The 24,166-nt window shown below is 38.8% G+C and overlaps 1 protein-coding gene across 8 annotated transcripts in view; it reads left to right on the top strand.

Moving 5' to 3' along the window:
* Window positions 1–24,166, top strand: part of LOC124615695 (F-box/WD repeat-containing protein 9-like) — a 121,812-nt gene that overhangs the window by 5,306 nt on the left and 92,340 nt on the right. For all 8 annotated transcript variants that reach the window (XM_047143727.1, XM_047143731.1, XM_047143729.1 and 5 more), the window contains exon 2: window positions 15,001–15,095. In XM_047143727.1, the coding sequence (XP_046999683.1) occupies window positions 15,001–15,095 (95 nt within the window). The remainder of the gene's footprint in view (window positions 1–15,000; window positions 15,096–24,166) is intronic.

The raw sequence follows: 24,166 nt of genomic DNA, 5'->3' as shown, positions 1-24,166 counted from the left end.
TAACACGTTTTCTTTTCAACTTTATTCATGCAATAGAGATCATTCTTAGTTGAGTTTTAGGGCCCTTTACTTACAATTTTACTAACTGAGAGCAAATTCATGACGGAGTTTGAGATGTGAATGATGTCAGATACTTATACTGTTTCATCACTAGTATAAGAAGTCAGATTAACATGTCCAGAAATCTCTGATATTAAGCCATCACCTCCTACATTGAGCACTAAGCTGTTATATGAATGTGGTGTCTGTTCATTTGAATATGTCTGAGCTAAGTTATTACATGGCTTGGCACTATGAAGGTTCCCTCTATTGTTTGAGGTGTGCATCAAAGCACAAGAATCTAAATATCACATCTCCATTTCAGTAGACTGTTCGGAATTTGAGGCAGGAAAGGCTTTCTTGTGTTCTGACTGTATTATAGTTACATTACCAATCATTATGTTTTAGGGAGCGGTCTCCTTTATTCCCCTTACTAGAACAATATTTAGGAATGTGACTCGGTCTGTTGCGCAAGTAGCATTTAATGATGTGTGCTGTATGATCTTGTTTGTTTAGATATATGGTTGATATTTCATTTCCATTTGACATCATTTAACAGTTTTAATAGAATAGAACCTTTGGTGACAAGTATCAATGTTTTCGAGTTCTGTAGTTACAGGTTGATAATGGCCAGACAATCCAGTTAGGAGCAAAGTTCCCATTCCACTCTTCACTCGTTGCAGATTTAATTTCATTTAACTTAAACTTGGTTGTTATGATTCAGTCACAGTGGTCATCTACTGACTTGCATTTACCTAATTTGGTTGTGATTAATTTTCTAAGTAAGCCTACCCTGCATGTGAGCTGAGAATCTCTCTTCCAAGTATTGACAAGTTTTGTTGGATGTGGAGGAGAGTTTTCCGCAGTGACCCATAGTTTGTCGTGGATTAAATAAGCCTCCAGGTTAATTTCCATGTCGAATAATTTTCACATTCCAGTCAACTTTCCAACTATTTGAAATCCAGAAGAGGCTGTAACTCTCACTTTTAAGTCTGAATGAAGTACACAGCCATTTGAATGTGCAAATGATGAGTTGGTTAAAATAAAAAACAATCAGCACACACATAACTTGTGAACCAACTCCAGATTTCCCCACATAACTTCGTATTTTAACATTTATATTACTTTGTTTTTATACCTGGACCCATTCCCCTTTTGTTAAATGTTTATAGTGTAGTAAATATGAAGGCTTCATAATAGGTTAACATATTATTAAATGAAAAGCAGTACATGCACTAAATGACTACACATGTATGAATGCACAACCACCTCAGATAACAATAAAAACAAGAAATAAATGAAAAACTGCTGATATTAATTTAAATATTCCAGCAGCAATGAGCCTAGAGAATATACTAGTAACTGGAGAATCTATTAAAACTAAATTGTGGCAGGAAGTGAAAGATTACAAGTACTGCCATTCTATGATTACTGTCTCAGCTCTGCAAGCCAACAAGAAAGACAACAGAAACTTTTTGCACAGTTTTTCCAAGGAACTGAGATGCTTATAACTGTAGTAAGTATGGTCACATTTCTAGAACTCAGTGAAACCAAGGAAGATGGCTAGTCACTGGAGGGAAATTATAATTACAAGGTACTCTTCACTGTGGCAAATAAAGTCATAAATAATGATTGATATGTTGACACTGGTGTATCAGCACACTTGTCTAAACTCCTGCGTGAAATGAATTGAGGTAGATCAGTGTTACTTCGCAGGTGGTGGTGGTGGTAAAAGATACCCATTGAAGAATTGGTCTCACATGTATTGATGTACTGGCTGGCAGAAAAAAGAAAAATTAAAGTAACATATGTTCTTTACATGTCACAGTGAAGTACCAATTACCTTTTTTTAAATAAGATAGTTTAAAAGCGACCTTCCATCACTTTTGACAAATGAGGCCATCACATGTATGACATGGAAAAGTAGTAATGCTTGGTAAAGGCTTGTATGCATAGGATGAACCAGATAATTATTTAGTTAAAACCAAATCTGGATCACTATTACATGACACGGACTTGTTGCGCAGAATGTTAGGACTTTGAGAGAATGGAAGCTTTACAGGAAAGTATGACCAATTGAATTAAATATGTGGTAATTACAGATTCTCGATGTTTTATGTACATAGAAGCTAAACAAATAAGGTAACACTTCCAATGTTCTGAGTTGAGAGCAAAACATACCCTTCGGTTAATACACCCTGACATATGCAGACTGGTGGAGACAAGATCTATTGGAGATACTATTTTGTGTCAGCACCTCATATGAACATACAATCCATAAACAAAGCCATGTTCATCGTGAGCAGAACACAGAAGGAGTACCAGTAACAATGACAAGAAGATCTACATTCACAGCCAGGATGGTTTCCAAATAACAGCTAGGTGAGTTTCGAAGGACCTCTTGTGGCGTATTGTTCGAGACTGAGCCACGATGGTTTGCTTAGCCTGTCACTGTGAGTGGCTGAGCCCATTTGACACAGTTTCCGTACCTCTTTTTTGTGTGCTCCACTTGTGAGCTATAATGCAGCAGATTTGCTATTGATATCATCTGTTGGCATGGATATTAAATCCTTCTCCCCTCAAATCAAAACAAAGGACCAAAACTATCCCATCAATGCTTTGCCATTGGTGGCAAAGGGGTGGAGGGGTGTGGCAGAACTCTGCCAGCAGATCTAGCATCATTGGCTCATGGCCCGGGAAAGGACTGTGGGGACAGGGGCAGAGACATAGGAGGTGCACCTGTGGCAATAGACTGCTCTGGTGCCACTGGGCTGAGGAAAGGTGGGGACTGAGGGAGTAATTCCATCTCCATAGGGACTTTGACAGAAAGGAAGCTTTACACAAAAGTATGACCAATCGAATTTAATATGTGCTAACTACAAATTCTTGATGTGTTATGTTCATGGAAGGTTACATTTCCAATATTCTGAGTTGAGAGATACCCTTATCCACACATTGGCTAGTGGGAGTGGAGGTCGTACAAAGGCATGGGAAGAGGTTGAGACAACCAGCTGGTGGTTATTGTGGTGTCTGGTCCAGGACGGGGTGTGATGCTGGCTGCCATGCAGGATTGTGGCCACACTGACCCCACTGATGGGGGTGTATCCATACTTAGCAAGGAAGCTATGTGAAGTGTCCTAGGTCGATGACATCTGCAAGGCCTTCTGCTTCTGGATCTTGAATGTGCACATCTCCTCAGCACCCTTGTTGGAGGTGACATGAAAGGAGTCCGTGGTCAGATGTTTGATGTCATTGTGGTGACAGAATGCCTGGAATTCAATTGACGTAAATTGGGGCCCATTGTCCAATACCATGGTGTAAGGAAGTGAAGGATGTGAGGGTGGAATGATGGCCCGTCAGTCAGAGTCGTCTGTGACCAATGTTAAGACATGCTCATGGCATTGAACTGTTAGTGCAGCGAAAAATAATTTCAAAATACCTGGTTTACCTGGTGGGAAACATTTTGTGGCTAGACTGTCTGGACTGCTGACAAAGTCTTTCTCAGGATTGGGTCACAGCATGATGCCGAGGCTACTTGGCTTGACATCAGCAAGTATTCGTCCAGGCACGTTTGTAAGTGTTGATTCAGGGTGAGAGAAATCGTTTCCCGGTGATCAGTTCCATGTTGGGGCCAAGAGGGAAAGGTGACAGGACATCTGTGTTACTGTGCTGGGCAGTGGGGCTCAAGTCAATTTCCTAGTGCTACCCACCTAAAAGCAACATGCAATGTTGCAGATGCTTTGGTGTGTTATCTGGGAGCTTATAACAATGCTCAAACAAGGAAACTGAGAGTTTGTGGTCAGTGAACAGATCGAAATTGATGCTGTACAAATACAGATGAGAGTTGTTGAACTCATAAGTCACTGCCAAAGCCGCCTCCTCTATTTGAGAGCTGTTGAGCTGTGCGGCATTTAATGTTTTGGAGGCAAAGGCAGTTAGGCACTCCAAACCATCTGCTAACCTGTGATACAAAACTGCTGCAATGCAGTACTGGGATGCATGTGTCGCCAGAGTCAACGACAAATCCAGCATATACAGCAGCAGACACAGTGTCACTGTGAGACTGTTAGTTAGTTTCATAAATCATTTGAATGATTCTTTTGTTGGAATGATGTGAAATGGGCTAGTTTACAGGATATGTATACATGATTAGTGTTAACATTAATTAACATATAATTTTCTTTAGCCCTGCTCATGCAATTACACATAATAGCAAAGCGGTGATGAGTGTTTTTTACTAGTGGCTGACCACACAAATTTGATTATCTTCTTGCGTTGCTGATTGAGATGGTTTGTGATCTGCACCACTTGGAGAATAAACTTGGCATAGTATGTGTTTTACCCAGGAATAACTGCAACTGGTTAAGGTTATTGAGGCCAATGTTTATGAACACGTTTATGTGCTCACGCATAGGTACAGTAGCTTTGTGACTGAGAATGTGCCCTAGGTATTTGAAGCCAGCGCCCAAAAAACTGCACTTCTTTGACAACAAAAAGATTTAAAAAGGGATTCAAGATTCTTGCAATGATCTGCTTGGGTTGACATGGTAATGATAATATTGTCCAAATAATTAACACAATGCAGAATACCTTAAATCAGTTGTTCTAAATACTTTTGGAAAATATTGAGTGGAATTATATCCCCAAATGGTAAGTGACTCTACCTGTATAAGATGAATGGCTTATTCAAAACTAACAATTGACTTGACATGTTGTCAAGTGGTAGCTGGAGATATGCATCCTTTGAATTTATCTTCAAATAATGGTGGTCCCCAGTTTGTTTAGTCAGTGTCTCGTCTGGGTGAGGTAGTGGATAGAGATGTATGATGGACTGGAAATTAATAGATGCTTTAAAATCACAACAAATATGTAATGAAATGTTTGGTTTTTAATGACCACCCTGGTAATCACCCACAGTTAAAACTGATGAAATAATGCCTTAGCCTTATAGCAGTGCGAATTCTGCGCAAGCAGCCTTGCAATCCGCTAACAGAAGTGAGCGAGCTCAGCAAAATTTAGGCACTGCAGATGGCTGCTAGGTAATGTGCCCCATAAAGTTATGTCCACACCCAAGCATTGGTTTAAAAATTTCCTTAATATGAAGTACACAGGGTGCCAGATCAGAAAAAGCAACTGTGCCTGACAATAAATTGATTTGGTCCTCTACTTTGAAACCAAAACTGATAAAGGCATCTATCTCTAAAATGGTCACATGACTAAGAAGGTTAGGAAGTATCCAGTTGTTTTGTGACTGGTTGCCAGTGACAGTTCTCTAAGGAGAGGAATATCTCTGCGGCAGTAAACAGAACCTGGTGCTGGGCCTGTAGCAGCAGAGTCAAACTGAGCTCGTGATATGTGTCCTCTCTGATTAAAGATGTGGGAACACCAGTGTCCAACTGGAATTCAACGGACTGGCCAAACAGCGTCAAGTCCAAAGTAAGCTTTCTTGGTGACATGGAAACCAGCTGCTCTGCAACTGTGACTCTGTGGATTGCAGTGATGCCCTCACTCTGCAGCAGAGCACACACTCAGCAGGCTGCATGTTGACATGCAATGACAACATGAACACACAGGCCTCAGGACAAGCAGTCCACTGCACAATGCAGACATCCCCTTCTGGTAAGCCTACTGCTGCAGGCAGAACATGACTGGAGTTTCTTCCACGTGCATGGCATATTTCACAATGCTGTGGAGGGAAGTCATTTCTGTTCTGCTCAATTAAAAAAGGATCATCTGACACTGAGGGGTAGTAGAATGATAAGTTTACTTAAGTCTCACATGAAATGGCGGTGATCTGAATGCCCATGAACTCAGAGGCAGGTTAAGAGAATGATGAGTCAGAATCATCTGTTGACCACCGCTTGCGATGGCAATTAACCACTTGGAAAATGTGAATTTCATTTATAAAACAATGCTGAGCTGCTGAAGTAACATCAAAAGACTTTTAAGTACTTCCCTAAGACTAGGATCGGACTTATCCAGCTTTTAGCTGTGGGCTTCCTGTTGGGTGCAAGGCACACAATCACATCTCGAATCCATGATTCCGCGTATGAAACTTAACAGTTCTGACACATGAAACTACGCTTGCCTGCATGTTGACAGCCCTTGGTGCTTATTACTGTCTGTGTTGTTTATGACATGAAACTTGTGCGTAGATGCAATAAGATATGACTGCTGACCATAGTATTCACTTAACAAAGCACAGAGATCATTGAAAGACAGTTCACTAGGGTCCAAGAGTGGTTACAATTTCTTCACCACTTTGTATAAATGACTACTAGGAGACAAGAGCAAAGCATTTTGTTGCCTACCAGAAATGCCATAAACAAAACAGTATAGTTCAAAATGCTGAGGTAGACTTTCCAATTTTCCAGTGACTTATTGACAGCAGTGAATGGTGATGGGGATGTAGTTGCGGCCACCAAGTGATGTTGTGGTTGCTGCTGAAAAGAGCTGCCAGTGAATAGCAGTCTGTTCTTGCTATTGCTGCCTTAGGCCGGTATTACACTATCAAATTTCTTTGTCAAATATCTTTGTCAAAGATATTTGATGGTGTAAGAGGGAACTTGGTCAAATGAGTCCAATATTTGATCAAATCTAGGGCCTCGCTGTAGATTTGATCAAAGAAGTCGCTTGTCTTCTGTTCGCTGCAATGTGACATGTTACAACATGGAGCGCTAGCATTGCTGCAGTTTTCTGTAGTGTGTAGTGTTAATGTGACATGCTACAACATGGAGCGCTAGCATCGCTGCAGTGTTCTGTAGTATGTAGTGTTTTTATAAAAACTGTCGGTAAATACAATTGATGTGTGCCGACAACTACAAAATTAATAGAGATGTATGAAGCTGATGAGGTGCTTTACAATGTGAGGCACCCTGAATACAAAAATAGATTAAGAAGATTGGAGACCTGACCTGACCTGACCCAACCTAACCTAACCTAATCTAACCCTCTCCTGTAGCAAGGAATCGGAGTGTTACAGTGAGTCTTTCTTCTGCAGATGTAGCAGTTCTTAAGTGAATATTGTGCTTTGTGATATGAGGATACACTTCACTGAGCACATACAGAAATGTATGCTCATCCATTCTCAAGTAATTGATGTATGACTTGACATCCTCCACTATAAGCTCATGTAAAAAGTTTTTTTGAATGCTTTTATCATGTCATCGTAAAACCCACGGCTTCACCCAGGTATATTTCCTTTTTCTTCCCCCCGCTTCTCTTCCGCATGTGCACACAGTGCAATTGTGGTACATGCAACTGCTGCGTTTAATAACAAGTTGTTGTTGTCAACCATCTTGAACTTAGACGAAAAATATGATGACAGTGTAATACCCCTTCTAGCGCTACGTCAAAGATCTTTGTCAAATATATTTGACGGAATATTTGATCACATCTTTGACAAAGAAATTTGATAGTGTAATACCGGCCTTAGCTCCTGGCACTGCTTCTGTTGCATTACAAATGTCGCCATTGCCATTCTTCTTGTAGTGCAAACTGTCGCTGTTGCAATGACATCTGCTGCTGCCAAAGTTTCAGAAACTTGCGACCATAACACTAGCACTAGCTACAAATGTGTCACTATAAATACGACTGGCAAGAATTCATCACCAGTTTTTGTGTGTGCCTGATACAAATGCACAATCCATAAACATAGCCATGTTCGTCTTGAGGGGAAGACATAAGGAATTTCAAAAATGATAACCAGAATATTCAAGTTCACAACCATTCTGTTTCCAGATAGCAGCTAGGCTTCATTCAAAGGAGCTCATACAGCGTACTATTGAAGACTGAGCCATGGTAGCTTGCATAGCTCGTCACTGCGAGTGGCTGAGCCCACACGAGACACTTTTCATGCCCCTGGTGAAGCACTTTACTCCTGAGCTATTATGACTCTGAGCCTATGTCAATATCATTCACTGGTGGGGACATTAAATGCTAGTTATTCCTGACACTAATAGATGACTGTTCAAGAGAGATATTTTTGTACACACTAATTGATAAAAACCAAGTACTGGAAGTTCAGAGATTCCAAGAAGCAAATGGAAAAACAGACATAGTGAAATTCTTCTCATGTGCACTGACAACTGAAAGGAATATGTGAATGAAGAACTAGCAAACTTCTTGAAGGAGAAAGAAATAATTCATCAAACACCAGTATCTTACTCACCAGAACAAAACAATGTTAGGTTAATGAGGATGAGTTGGAAGAACAAACCTGTAATGTTCGGATACAGTAATGCTAGTGTTCTGCTTGTCACAGTCAATTTGTCTAAATAACTGAGCATAATGCTGCAAAGCGATACAAGTTGGAACGAGCATGTGAGAACTGTGGTAGGGAAGGTGAATGGTCAACTTTGGTTTATTTGGAGAATTTTAGGAAAGAGTGGTTCACCTGTATAGGAGATTGCATATAGGATGCTGGTGTGGCTTATTCTGGAGTACTGTTCAAGTGTTTGGGATGAGTGCCAGGTTGAATTGAAGGAAGGCATTACAGCAATTCAGAGGCAGGCTACTACATGCATTACCAGTAACTTCAAACAACACGTAAGTGTTATGGAGATGCTTTGAAAACTCAAATGGGAATCTCTGGAGGGAAGGTGACATCCTTTTCGAGCAACACTATTGAGAAAATGTAGAGAACTGGTATTTGAAGCTGACTGTTGAACGATTCAACTGCAGCCAACATACACTGCACATAAGGACCACGATGATAAGATAAGAGAAATTAGGGCTCATGCTGAGGCATATAGACAGTCGTTTTTCCCTTGCTCTATTTGCCAGTGGACTAGAAGTGGTATGGGGTGGCTTGCAGAGTATCTGTGTAGATGTAGATGTAGAAAGTAGCCGGAAGGTATACATTGCCAGAAAAAGGTATTTAAAGCAGAATTACTTAAAACATATTGGGGGGAAGCAGTCTCTGCTGCCTCTTACCTTATTAATAGATCACCAGAAGAGCCATTAAAAAAGGAAAAACCTCAATAATTAAAAATATTTGGCAGGAAGGCCTTCATTCTTTTACCTAAAGCAAGCAGGCTTAAATGTGAAAAGAAGAGCATTGAATGCATACTGGTAGGATATTGTGAACACAACAAGGCATAGCATCCGTTTCAACCCAATCTACAAAAATTAATAAAGGCAATATATGTGATATTTAAAGAAAATACTGTTGATAAGAGTGATGATATGACAGTGCCCAAAAAGTTTCAGTAACCAGAAAGATATTTATTACATTCATGTGAGGGGAAACATACAGAACTAAGCAAAATGATTCAGAAATAGTTTCATCTCAGCCTGTTGTTAATGAGAATAGTTACAGCTCGAGACATATTTTACCAGATAAAAATCAAATGATCAGATCATTGAGAATTCTGAAACCAGTAATGGTGAATGATTACATGTCCTATTACCCTGCAGACACACAAAATTCAGATCAGTTATCATTAGAAGAACCTTCACAAAGTCAAGAATTGCACAAATGCCTTCAGGCAATGAAAGAAGAGTTACAGTCACATGCTGAATCTTACAAGAAAAAGGCATTTTACACTCACGTAAAAGTCTGGTAGATACCAAATGGATTTTCAAAGCTAAAAAGGATCTCCAAGGATGTATTTTTAGATACAGTACATAGCTAATAGTAAAAGATACACACAAACAGAAGGTTTAGGCTAAGACGAGACATAAACCCCAGTAAGCCGTTACAATTCATTAGGTATCTTTTTGGTTCAGCTACTGAATAGGATATTGACATTTGTTACTTATATGTTATTACAAGATTCCTACAAGGCAATTTGAAACAGGAGATTTATCTCTATGTTACTGGCTACCTACTTGATGAGTTTTGTTACTTTCTAGGTTTTTACCACACACTTTTATTTAATATTCACTTCTAACAGCTGTGGCAGTGAAAGAAATGACTTTGAAACCTCCACCAGCAATAAAAATTTATTCACATGATATGAAAGAAATACAGCGTGACTTTACAATGCTTACAATTTAAAATGCCTGTCACTTGAAACTGATATCATATGGGTGGCCAACATTTTCCTTCACACACATTTCAGGTCTTCTACAAAAGTTAGACATCAAATCTCGGAGGACTGGCAGTGTAATTCGATTAACTTCCTCCTGAATTTGATCCTTCCTGGATGGTATGTGTGGTGGCTCACACTGGAAGATCTGAGATTTGAAATGACCCCAAAGGAAGAAATCACATGCTGAAAAGTCAGGGATCTTGGAAGTCAGGAAGTGTCCCCATTGTTCGAGATGAGGTGCCAAAGAAAGGATGTGTGGTGGCTCACACTGGAAGATCTGAGATTTGAAATGACCCCAAAGGAAGAAATCACATGCTGAAAAGTCAGGGATCTTGGAAGTCAGGAAGTGTCCCCATTGTTCGAGATGAGGTGCCAAAGAAAGATGGTCTGTAGTGTGTTAATGGAATGTTTTGAGTAATGGAATGTGACCCCATCTTCTTGGAAGAATATATTTGCAGTTGCAGGAAGATCAGCATGCTGTTACACTAGGAAATGGTTCAACATGCAAACATAACATTCTTTATTCACAGTAACAGAGTGCCATGATCATCTTCAAATAAATAAGGCCCTGTGATTCCAAGTGATGATATGCCACACCACACTGCCACTTTCTGACTGTGAAGTGGTGTTTCTTGAAGCATGTCAGGATTTTCAGGTGACCAGTACCTCAAGTTTTGCTTGTTAATAAAGTCTGACACATAAAAATTGGCCTCATCACTCATGACAAGATTAATGCACGGGCCTGGGTTGTCATTCATGACTTCAAACATTTCCTGGCAAAAGCATAGCCTCTTTGGGAGTTTATCTGTGTTCACTTATTCCACTATCTGAATTTTGTGTGGGTAGTATTGCTGTTCCTTGGGCAATATTTGCCACAAACTGCAATCCGATTTGTCAAGTTGCAGCATATTCATGCATGCAGAACACGTGGGATTTCAGCTGAAGGCTTCTTCCACTCTTGCAATGTTCCCTGGAGAGCACACGCATTTTGCACTTCCACCCCTTTTTCGCACCATATCACCCATTTCCTCAAAGTTCAGTACCCACCTTTGATGGGTTGGGGCACGATGTGTGTGGCTGTAATGAGCATGAAATACAAGTTGCATGGCTAGATAGTAGTTGTTTTCACAGAAAAAGCACGTTTTTCACCAGTCCACAAAGCTATCTTGACTGAACATCTATCAGGGTCAATGGCAAAGGTTCATTGTCCATGTGGCACCACTGCTGTTTTGATTCCTAACATAACGTGTCATTTCCATAGTTGCCAAATCACCCATTTCATTGACATATAAAAGAGTTTAGGACTCTCTCTCTCTCTCTCTCTCTCTCTGTGTGTGTGTGTGTGTGTGTGTGTGTGTGTGTGTGTGTGTGTGTGTGTGTGTGTGCGTGCGCGCCTCCAGTATCTCTGATATTGTTGTTAATTTTCATTTCACAACAGAGCCTATACCTGAATTCCCTCTCTGCTCTAGATAATGAAACACACAAGCAGATGTATGTTTAAATAGGTCTCTTCTTTTTATGCACTTGTACTAATACTATTACACCCAATTTGGTGTTAATTTGAATATTCTTTCAACTCCACTCTTTGGACTACAAAATTCTGCAATTTATTGATCTCAAATAATAATTCTGGGGCATATCAGGAAAGTAAGTACTGTTTTGGAAAAGACTCCTAAAAACATTTTTTTTTTTTCAACCAAAATTTGTTTTTATAAGAAAGAACATTTCTTAAACTTTTTTTCTACGTTGCTGCCACCAGTATTCAGACATTTGTCATATTGAGGTGACAAACAGTTCTGTGCCCTCTTCATAGAAAGATGCCTCCTGTGAAGACAGCCACTACTGCACACTGTTTTTTGCATCATCATCATCACTGTCAAAGCACCTTCCTCCAAAAACATGCTTCAAATTCAATAACAAGTGGTAGTCAGAATGTGTGAGATTACGAATGTACGGCAGGTAATTGGGCCTTCTGATGAAGTGACACTGTATCTTGAATGAGCTTTGTTTCGAAGTGCACACTGAAGTTTTTTCTACGAGGTGTGTTCAAAAAAATTGCAGAACATTCGTAATATTGAGCCAGTGGTGTGTTGGAGCGAAATGCGGTTGTCTTTCCTGATCATGCCTGTGTATAATGTATAACTGCCGGAAGTTTCATTCTTGAATGTCTGTTAGTTGTTGTTCAGTGCCGTATTGAGCAGAACATTGTGTCACACAGTTTGTGATTTCTGAGATGGCAGAGTTAGAGGAGCAATGCGTCTGCATTAAACTTTTATGAAACCCAAGGAAACCTTTACAGAGACACACCAAATGATACAGGAAGGCTATGGTGATGAGTGCTTAAGCCATACTCGGTGTTATGAATGGTTCACATGGTTTAGAAATGGCCGCACGGAAGTTAAAGACAGCCCTCGTTCAGGACGCCCTTTGATGTCTATCGACAACGCTCATGTCAGGTACATCAACGAAATTGTGCATACCAATTGAAGACTGACTGTCTGAGAAACTACAGAAGAATGTAACATTTCAGTTGGATCATATCATGAAATCCTGACACAGCATCTCAGAATGTACCACGTTGCTGCCAAGTTCGTCCCATGAGTCAAGACTAGAAAGACCTTCTCCTCGCACTCTCTGAAGAGCCTTTGGATCAAGCAAATGAGAACGAGATGTTCCTTAAGAGAGTCATAACTAGTGATGAGACGTGGGTCTGTGGTTATGATGATGTTGAGACCAAGGTTCATTGTTCACAGTGGGCCAGGAAAGGTTCTCCAAAACCAAAGAAGCTCATCAGATCAGGTCAAATGTCAAAGCCATGCTAATAGTTTTCTTTGATTTTGAAGGATTTGTTCATCATGAATTCATGCCACAGGGACAAACCGTTCATCAATGGTACCATATGGATGTGTTGCGATGTCTGTGAGAAAATGTGAGAAGGAAACGGCACAAAATGTGGCAAGGCAGTTCATGGCTCTTGCATCATGGTAACGCGTGGGCACATTCATCCTTGTTGGTGCGTGACTATTGCACGAGAAATGAAATCACTGTGCTGCCTCATCCTCCATACCCTCAAGACCTGACCCTGAAGACTTTTTGTATTTCCAAAGTTGAAAACCCTGTTGAAAGGATGAAGATTTGCAACGATGGATGAGATAAAAGAAATTTCCCAACGGACACTTCGTGTGATCCAGCAAGAGATGTAACAAGACTGCTTCCAGAACTGGAAACGACAGTGGGAGCAGTGTATCAGTTGTGGAGGAGAGTATTTCGAAGGAGCAATAAGTAAAAGGTAAGCATAAAAAAATTTTGTGGACAAAGTTCCGGAATTTTTTGAACAGATCTCGTTTGCTTCAAAGTATTGTACCACATTTACGATTTCATCTCTGGGCAGGAGCTCAACAAGCAGAATGCTCTGTCTGTCCCAGAACACATTTCACATGATTTTTTTTGTGCTGACAATATTGTTTTGCATTTTTGTTTTTTGGGGGATCGTGAGTACCTCCATCCTATTGACTGTTGTTTTGAGTGTGGATTGACATGGTAAACTGAGGTTTCACCGCCACTCACAGATCTGTTTAATCTCCTTCATCATTGTATCAGGAAATAAATGTCGAAGTACTGCCAGGTTACTTCATTTTGTGGACTTCTATTTTTGGAATGCAAGGGGAACATAATTTGCGAAAATATAAGTGATCTGTGACAGTCTCGTGCAAAACAGCTTTTGAAATTTATGGAAACTTATCCGAAAGCATTCTTGTTGTGAACCAACAGTTTTCACAAATTTTCTCATTCTCTTTCTTAATCAAATTGTCATTGAAGACAGAAGGGCATCCACTCCATGCTTTGTCATGAACATTGATTTGTCTGTAATTGAATTTTGTCACCCACTTTCTCACCATTCGAGTGTCAATACATTTTCACCATAAATCTCTAAAAGTTGATGATGAATGTCAGTTAGCTTGACATTTTGCGTTCAAAAACCGTATTACAGAATGTGCTTCACAGTCGGCGTGGTCAGAGATTGTCTTAACATTTTGAACAATTGCTAATGCATGTAAACACAACACAATCTGGCTGTAATGGCATCAGTAGAAAGACAGTGAACCAGAGAGATGAGTGGAAATGTGTGGAACAGCAACACTACTGCTACAGTGGCAGTATAATGAAATGGTACTTACTTTCCAGACATGCCTCATACTAACAGCAGTTGGATTTCTATGGTCAACATCATTGTTTATTCAGCTAAACATCATGTAGCAAGATGTAGGAGCAGAAGTAGGTGGTCACGCCCTATGATCCTAAAGAGTTTGCCGATGTTCCCTCAGTCTATTATTTCCAGTATTCTGTCACATGGTCAGAAAACCAATGTCTCAAAAAATCCGCAGCTATTGTGCACTAGTGTGGTATACAAGACACGTAAAGCTTTCCAGAATGACATCTGCAGCCATGCGTGTGCTGTTATGCAACTTCTTGGCAGATTGAAACTGTGTATCAGGCCAAGTCTTTAATCTAGAACCTTGCATTTTCAACACATAAGGTTCGAATTCTCATCTGGTGCTCAGTTTTAATCTGCTAGGATATTATGGTGCTGAATTTTGCCTGAACTATGATCATAGTAAGTTCTGAGTGCTTATAAATCTGAGAGCTTGCAATTACCGCAAACTTAGTCCTTTCTCACAACAGTAACTATATTAAATACAAATTACTTTTTCCACAAATTAGTTTTAATTTCATAGTATTGAAGCTATATAAAAAAATTTACATTTGTTCTTTGTTTTAATGAATATGCACATACAAGAGAATAACTTACAATTCATACGTGAACGTAAGAGTTACAATGAGTTACCAACAAATGTGATATTGATTGTAATCTTTTTTCTTGAAGTCCTACTTTGCATAGCACGTGACAAATTTTTTATAATTTCAGATTGTACAACAGCCAGCATGAGCAGCGAGTCTGAAGAAGTGCAGCCGAGTAAAGATGTTGAGGAGAAACTTCAAATATTACACCTACCAACAGAGGCATGTAGTAACAGTGTTCAGCCCTCTCTGTCTTCAAAGTTTACAATGAGCTAATATTTTATTTATTTATTTGTCCTTTGGCCATTTAACATAATGGTATAGGATACGTCAAACACATTAAATGATATAATGTGTAATTGCAGGCATTGTTACACAATGACAGTATATTGCTGAGCACAATAATATCACTAGAGTTTGGTCACTAGTACACCAGCAAGGCTGTGCAGTGGTTGCCATTGGTATTAGAGGGAAAGTGAAAGTCAACATTTGTGTAATGGGACTACAGTAGAAACCTCAAAAAAACTGACAGTAATTGAACTGGCATAGGGATTTATGAAATTAATTGAAAACCAAGATCAAGCCGAAGTTGTCACAAGCCAAAATCCCCAGTGCCAATTTTCAGGAAGAGAGAGATGTCAATTCTGACATTGCTGATGTCTCTGCCTCATTATCAGAGACAGTGTCATACTCACACAATACTAAAGTACTCTCCCGTAGATTGATACATAGTGCCTCATCCATTGCCTCTGGGATGTCAGTGTCTCGTGTAACTACATATGGTGAGGCCAGATGGATTGTAGGGTGTGAGGGACAGCTAGGGACTGCATTTGGTGGGCTGGGAGCAAAAGATCGTGTGGGTGGTAGACAGGGTTATATCTCCATTAGCATTCACTTCTGTTCTGTGAAGGCCTTTAATTGCTACTGTGGCTCCCGACAGTATCACAGATATCAAGGCATGCCACACCGAGGGTGGAGATGAGTTAGTACAACTCATCATTGAAGGCAGGTACATTTCCAAAATGCTTGAAAGTGGCTAAAGTCATCCCAGTCTTTAAGAAAGGTGAAAAACTCATCGCAGAAAATTACGGACCCATATTGCTGTTACCTGTGTGGTAAACTTTTGGAGAGACTAGTTCACCAAAGACTAATAAATTTTCTTGATAGGAACCAGATACTATCTGATGCCCAGCACAGTTTCAGAAAAAAACAAATCCATGACAACTGCCATATATGAGTATTTACACTGCTCTAGACAAAAAACAATAAGCAGTTGGGCTCTTCCTAGATCTGTCCAAGGCATTTGATGTCATAGACCACAAGATTCTTCTCAACAAACTGAAGTCATATGGCATCAGAGGCACCCCACTAAACTGGTTCAGCTCATACCTGAAAAATAGGAAACAAAAAGTGTCAATAAAACATAACAACCAAGGACATATTGAAACATACTACTCTGACCATTGCAATATTATACCAGGTGTGCCCCAAGGCTCAATACTTGGACCAGTGCTCTGCCTTGTGTACATAAACGACCTACCGTCAAACATCAATGCCAGCACCAGTACACTCTTCGCAGATAGTACCAGTATCCTCATAACAAGCAAAAATGAACATGAACTCCAAGAGGCCATAAATGGAAATACAGACGAACTTGGTGATTGGCTTGAGAAAAACAAGCTCATAGTTAATACAAAGAAAACCACTTACCTAAACTTCCACCTAAGATCAAATAAAATTATGCCTGATATGAAATTACACGGTTCCCAAATATCCCCAAATACAGAAACAAGACTTCTAGGCCTATGGATTCAGGATAATCTAAAATGGCAAACACATTCATAAAACTAATAGTAAGGTAAACCAAGTGTGCTATGCCCTACGAATCCTTGCATACTGCACAGGCCCGGAAACTGTTTACACAGCCTACTATGCACAATTCCACAGTGTGATGCAGTATGGTATTATATTCTGGGGAGACTCTACACTTAGCCCAAACGTCCTCCTCACCCAAAAGAGATCTATAAGAATAATGAACAAGGCAAAGCTGACTGATAGCTGCAGACCTCTCTTCCAAAAGTTGCTCATCCTATCCCTTGGCAGCCTGTATATACTAGAACTATTCAAATTGGTAAAAAATAATATTACAAAATTTAATAAAAATGTAAATGGACATGCCTATGGTACTAGACAGAAAATGGAACTCCATGTTAAAGAAATGCACACCTCTGCCTTTAAAAACTCTCCCTTCAACAAAGGCATTAAAATATACAATAGCCTGCCATCAGAAATTAAAAAAACAGTAAGTCCCTGACTGTATTTAATAAAAAATTAAAATCATTCCTACTTGATCATTGTTTCTACAGTGCAAGTGAATTTCTGCTCCACATGGGTGGAAAGAAAAATGAAACAAACTGGAGCAAAGAATTTTGTAAAGAGTAAAACATTAATGCAAGTATGTGCAAAAGTCTTGCATCTATATCATCTGCTACTAAGCAAATTAAGTGCAGAAAGAATATCCAACCAGGTACTGTTGTGTATATGTGTTAGAGGAATATAGCACTAAAATACAAATGTGCAACTGAGTATGTAATTTGTGTGTCCATAAATTTGTGTGTCCATAACTTCTCAGAAAATATGTATATAAGCTTATGTTTGTGTAAACTTTTGGCATATTACTTCATGCCAGCAAATTATCACAATGTCCAACATCAAATGTATGTTTGTGCATCACCTTGTGCATGTCATGTACAGTATTGATTCAGGGGACAATAAATAAATAAATAGATACAAGCGAGCTGGCCACTAGTGTGTTTGTGACTCTGACTGATCTGGATGGGGAGACATGTAGTTTCAGTTGTCATGGCCAAAACTAATTACTGTGATATTCTATGGCCACAACTTAAATATCCTGGTGCCCTCTGTGGCCAGTGACAGTGCCCTGTGATGTCCCTCGATTCCGGTGGGAGGCGTGTACTGAGATATGAAATTCTGCAGAATAATAGGGGAGAGTATAAGGGGGGTCAGAGCTCACTGTGTTGGGCACTGTCACAAGAGAGCCAAAAAAAAGTCAAGGTGGTTTTTCTCGAGTTCAGCACAGCAGCTTCTCAGTGCGAGATGGCTGCGGCTTTCATTCGTGGAACTGTCAAGGTTGCAAGGGTCTGAATCTGAGACTGTGAGAGAAGTTATGGTTAGCACAGAGTTTAGCCAGCATTGTACACATTTGCACTCATTGTGAGTAGACTGACAGCAGAGTATGATACACCAACTTTGAGAGTTTAGCAAAATGATTCTTCTGATACATAGACTGACTGTGCAAATGATGTATTTAATTAGTTATTGAGCCAAGAGGTGATTTGAAATGAATTATCATATTAACCTTAATAACAATTGCATTAAATAAGCCACAGTGAAGATCAACCTATCATGTGAAAGCACTCGTTGAGATGCAGCGAGTGAACTACTTACATGTTTATTTGTGTACATAATTATCCAGTGAGAGGCATATAACATTCTGTTGGGAATGTGAGTAAATATAATTGTTTAAAATTGCCAAATAGTAATGTTCACTTTAAAATCTCATTGAGTAGTGTCACCAAAAATGAATAACAAAAAAGGTTCTCCCACTGCTATGGAACACAATGTGCCTGTACTGAAAATTTGTACTGGAACTAATTAGAATGAATATGTCAATAAAGTTCTTGGGTGTTGTAAACTCAGTGATGGAATTTAACACTCAACTTTTAGATCTTCATATCTGCTTGGCTGCTGTTGTCCGTTACATGTTGTGTAAGAAATTATAGCAATCTTGCCACAATGTGGAAATGATCAGTGAAAGTGCAGGGGTTGCAATGGATTCTTTATCACTGAATAGATGGTGTGCAACGATGAACAACTGGCATTACATACTGACTACATCCTGAATCTTAGAAAACTGGCTACAATCTGCATAATGACAATGCTGTTGTATGTCTGTTTATACTTTTAGTAACAATCAATAGTATTGTTTAATATGCTAATTCACAAAATTACAACAGGGAATCGGTACATAGAAATAAATTGTGGGGAACGTAATTTAAGTACATTATTTCCTGATGAGTACCGTATGTGTAAGTAGTTTGTGAAATAAAACATTTTGAAGCATGGAACAAGATAGTATATGGAAGTTAAAAAAGCAAATTGCATTTGATTAATTTATAAGCAAAATATAAGTTCCGCTGTTTTCCTAACATAAATTGGAGTTACAAATTAAGTATCCTTTAATTTAATATTAGCAACATAGTTCAGAATGATTGTTAGCACTGAAAATCAGTATGTGTTTACATTTGTAATAAAGAACTGCATATTTTATCTTTAATTACAAACAATGTTGCAAATATTTAACATTGTTGGTCTATTATACTGCAGACTTTGATGAAATAATGCATACAATGTGAACAGAATATGAGGCAAATATAAATTCTTGTGAACATTGTTAGTCATTAAAGAATTTAGCTAATTAGCAGCTCCAATGTTAACAAAAATATTCCTACCAGTTACAGATCTAAATATTAAGTATACTTGAATCTGATGTGGTCATGAGGTTTCTAATTAGCTTCTGGCCAAAACTTCCATATTAACTGCTGTGTAACTCACTTAGTAATTAGTATCAAATTGCAATATTTGATATTTGACAATATTTTATATGCATATCTGAGGCTTAAATGGCTCTTTGGAGCATGTTCTGTAACAGACAGTTGAATCAAATGTTCAATTAAAGTTAGCACAATTAATCACCCAAGGCAGCTTCACAAAGAGCATTGCAGTGTGTGGTGGATAACTTAAGCACACATCATAAACAACATTTAAATCTTTATTTTCTATGTTTGGTTATATTCACGCTAGTAGTCACACGAACTTAGAATAATTGTGCCGTGGGTCGATTGAACTTGTGTTCCTGCAAGTAAATCCAGTCTGGAATTATAATAATTTCATAATGAGTCGGACGCTAACTCTGACTGTTCAGGGTGAACATTCCTCATCTGTTGACATTTAGAATAATTTTGTCAAGTGTCAGTTTGGACTTGGGTTTATCGCAAGTAGTGATAGCCTGGATTTAGAAAATTACGTGACTGTGAAGACTTGCACATGGACTAGTTTCTGCAGTGTCACCAATTTTATATAAATTTATAGTGATTTCCAATTCACTAATCTGCTGTTTAATCTATGGAAGTATTAAATAAACAGTGAATATTTGAACTTTAAACTCATTGTTGGGGAACATTATTTCCACGCCACACCTTTTATACAGCCGAACAGACATATTTTTCTTAGTGTATGTTTCAGGATTAATTAACTTAAATTTTGTTAAGAAAATGGACAGTGTAACTTCAAACCATGTGATGCAGAGGTGAACTGAATGCATGGATTCACTGGATGAATGTAATTATTATTACAGTACCGTCACATCGTAGAAGGTCAAACAATGAATGGGTGTCTGTCCATCCAGAATTTTGGTCAGACTGCATCCATTAATGGGGACTGGGTGGCACATAGCGATGAAATTGATGAATGCTTCGTTGGATGACTTCGATGGCATACATAGATTTGCACTTTAAATGTCGTTACCAACCACTCTACCTTGAATTCATTGTTGGGCAAAAGATGGAGGTGGTAAGTCATTCTATGCTGTTGTGTTGGCAGAATAACTTTAATATGGAGGTCAGAAATAGAGGTCCATCACCAGACACAGTGTTGTGTGGTGTGCACTAATTCATGAAGACAATGGCAGGGGCACAGATAGAGGCTACAAACGGGAAACTGGAGAGCACAACTCATAACCATATACCTCCCTGGAATTTGTTAGCAAAATAGATCTTTATCTGCTCCTGAGGAACTCAACTTTTGACCAGGGACCCATTTGGTTTTGGAAGCTGGCAGGACAGACCCAGACAGTGCAGTCATTCACAGAATTGATTCTGGGCCAGTAAACACAGAATTGTGTTAGTGCCTACATTACTGTCATCTCCCACTGTGATATGTGGAGCAACAAGGGGACCTGGGAGCAGAGTGAGGTTTGGATTACACCCCAAAAGTCTTTCTCATTGGCTTATAACACCATTTGTGACATAAAGACAGTGGAACAAGTAAAGGAATGTCCCCATGAGAGAGTGTGAAGTGATGTTGGATGAAAATATTTCAGAACCTAATCTTACAGCAAAACAAAACAAAAAATTCTTATACGCTTCACAGGCCTATGCAATATGGCAACTGATGTATAAATAAGAGTTAGACACATGAAGGTGGCATCATACTGCCAAATATTGTCATGCCATTATATAGTACTCTAAAAATGTGAATAAAGCTGAAAAAGTGTTATTTTATAAATTTTATGATACATGGACAATTTTAAGCTAAATATACTATTTGAGACATCGGTTTTGTGCATTTCCTTGTTTCTAATGTGCAGATCTCACTCATTTTCAAATGTTTCCTCCTGCCCACGACTGGGCAAGTTTAAGGCTGCTGTGGGAAGTGGTTATCGAGGAGTGTGCAAAATCACTGAATAAGAACCGTAGGTTACTTTTCAGAAACTGGCTGGTGTGCCAGGTTTATTCAGAAAATCTGCCACTAGCGGGTACAAAATGTGGCACCAGGGAAGCCATCAACAGACTGAGGGGCATGTTGCCTGAGAGAGGGATGGGAAGACACGTCTGAATTGGTCAGAGGCTGGCTGCTAAATGAGGCTGAGGTCTGTTCTAGCTCACTCTCACCAGACCGTCCTGAACCCCCACGTGCCTGTTCACAGCCCTCTGATTGGTTACTTGAGAGAATGAAGAATGGTGTAGTCGTGAACAGGGCATGGGTTGGCAGTGGCATCTGGCAGTATTCAGTACTGTACCAATCCAAGTCTGGTCATGACTTCAGTGAAATGCAATTACACCATAAAGAGAACAAAAATTGAACAAGTAATAACTGTTTGAAAAATAAAGTTTCTGCTATTCAGTGTGTTGGCTCACCACACCCACTCTTTCTGTGAATTCTATAGATTATTTCAAAATCTCAATCACTTTCCTATAAATTTTTCATAAAATTCCTTGTGTACCAGATGTTCCTACTCCTTCCTGGCTGGCTTGAAAGTAGTTTTGTAATTTTATTTTATATATTATTATCACTATTGATCATGTACTTTTCATGTGGTCAGTGCAGTTTCTTACAACATATAACGTTCAAGAAACATATTTTTATTTTTTTCATTGTTTTTGGGAGAACAGAATGAAAACTAGTAATGCTGACATGAATTGTGAAATGCTACCATTCAGAACAAAATACTTTTTTTTACTGTTTTAATTTTTCAGAAGAAAACACTCCCTTGGGCTTAATTCATAGGTGATTTGTGTGGAAAATAAAAGAACTACCTTTGTAGTTATTTATTTTAAAGAGCGATAGTGCACATTTTTCTATTTAATCAAATGGTATTAATTCAAAAGTCAGAATTGCCAAAAAACTTTGTGGATGCCAACTTTTCATTGTTAATTTCTCTTGTATCCTACTATCCTGCTCCACCCACTGACTTTCCTCATTGGTTTTTGATTGACCTCTTCTTCTATTGTACTTTCCTCTCTTTTCAGATGAAGTCTTCTGTTAGACTGAAAGCTAATATTTTTTGTGACAATGTGTGCTTGTCTGTATTGTTATCCGTCTATTTCCCCCATGTATGTTTGATTTTTTTTTTAAAAAAAAAAAAGTGTAATTAATGACTAATTGAGACAAAGGTAGCAAACTTTCCTTTTTTAGTGTGTGCTTTTGATAAGAGCTTTTTTATGAGGGTAGGTAAATCACATTAATATTTGGCTGGATATCAATGCGGTCTTAAAAAGTGGCAAGGGGAGGATGCAGGATGCGATGATCTGGTTTTGTACCAAAAGAAACTCCATGGCAGTTCTCTGCCCGGAACAAACTTCCATTACATGGCCATTTTGAAGGCTACATATAGCATCACCACCTATTGAACTTCATGAAACTATAGTGCTGAAGTAAGAATATTTTACAATCTTTCGAAACAAAATTCTGAATTTTTTTTCAACTGAAAAGGGCTGAGAAAAGAAATGTGTTGCATTACTTATTGAATTCCCCTTATGGTACATTCCTGTAGTATATCATTTGAAGCCAGTTCCTGAAACTTTGTAAGTAGGCTTTCTCAGGATAGTTTATGATTATCTTCAAGAGTCTGCCAGTTCAGTTTCTTCAGCATCTCTATACTATTTGTGCTGTCCTTCTCTGTATATGTTTGTAGTTAGTCCTGTTTGGTAAGGCCCCCACACACATGAGAAATATAATTAATGAGTCCCTTGAGTGATCTGTAAGCAATCCCCATTTGTAGACTGATTGAATTTTCTTAGTATTCGACCAATAAACCGAAATCTACTACCTGCTTTATCCACAACTGAACCTATCTCATCATTCCGTTTCATATTCCTACATACACCCAGGTATTTCATTTAAGACTCACTGATACTATATCCATGGGATACTGTGTTTTTTTGTTTCTTTTTGTGAAGTGCACAATTTTAAGCATTTAAAGCAAGCTTCCAATCTTCGCACCACTTTGAAATCTTATCAAGTGGACAACTAAACCGAGAAGCATTCCCAATAAATTGAGCTGGATTATGTTGTGATTAACGGTCAGAAATTTGCAGAGCAAATCAAAAATTTATACCAGTTGTAACTAAAAGAACTTCTGTGGAGTTATTCATCAAATGATTGTCCAAGGAATCTAGGGAGTTAGTTAAAATATAACATTCGAGTCTGATTGAATATGTGTATAGCTTTTTTCAGACAGTATATATAGTTTGGAATCAGTTGTCATCTCCAAGTTTTAAAGTGTAACAAACATTCAATCAGAAATTTGAAAATGGAATAAGAAACATCCATAAGCTTGTTGCAGGCCAGCTGACAATCCTTCAGGGAGGGCCTCAGCACTCAGATATCAAGTTAATAAGAAGTCTGCAAAAATCTACAGGGTGACCGCCATAACACTAACTTTTTAAAACAGCTCAAAAATAACTATCTTGAGATCACCAGGTAATTTGCCTAAATCATGTCTCAGTCATTACTTCCCAAGATATGAAGACATCTCTCTGAATACGGCATATACATCAAGCAGGAGTTCCTCAAAGGTCCATTCTTGAGCCCTTGCTATTTCTTGTGTATATTAACTGTGTAGTGTCATCTGTAAGGGAAAACGTAAATGTCGTAATGTTTGTTGGTGATACAAATATTATAGTTGGTTGTGTGTCTAGAAGTGACTTAGA

This window comes from Schistocerca americana, chromosome 5 (genome assembly GCF_021461395.2).
Source record: "Schistocerca americana isolate TAMUIC-IGC-003095 chromosome 5, iqSchAmer2.1, whole genome shotgun sequence".
NCBI classification, from domain to species: domain Eukaryota; kingdom Metazoa; phylum Arthropoda; class Insecta; order Orthoptera; family Acrididae; genus Schistocerca; species Schistocerca americana.
Note: the sequence above shows the minus strand (reverse complement) of the source record. Positions and strands in the feature narration are given on the sequence as shown.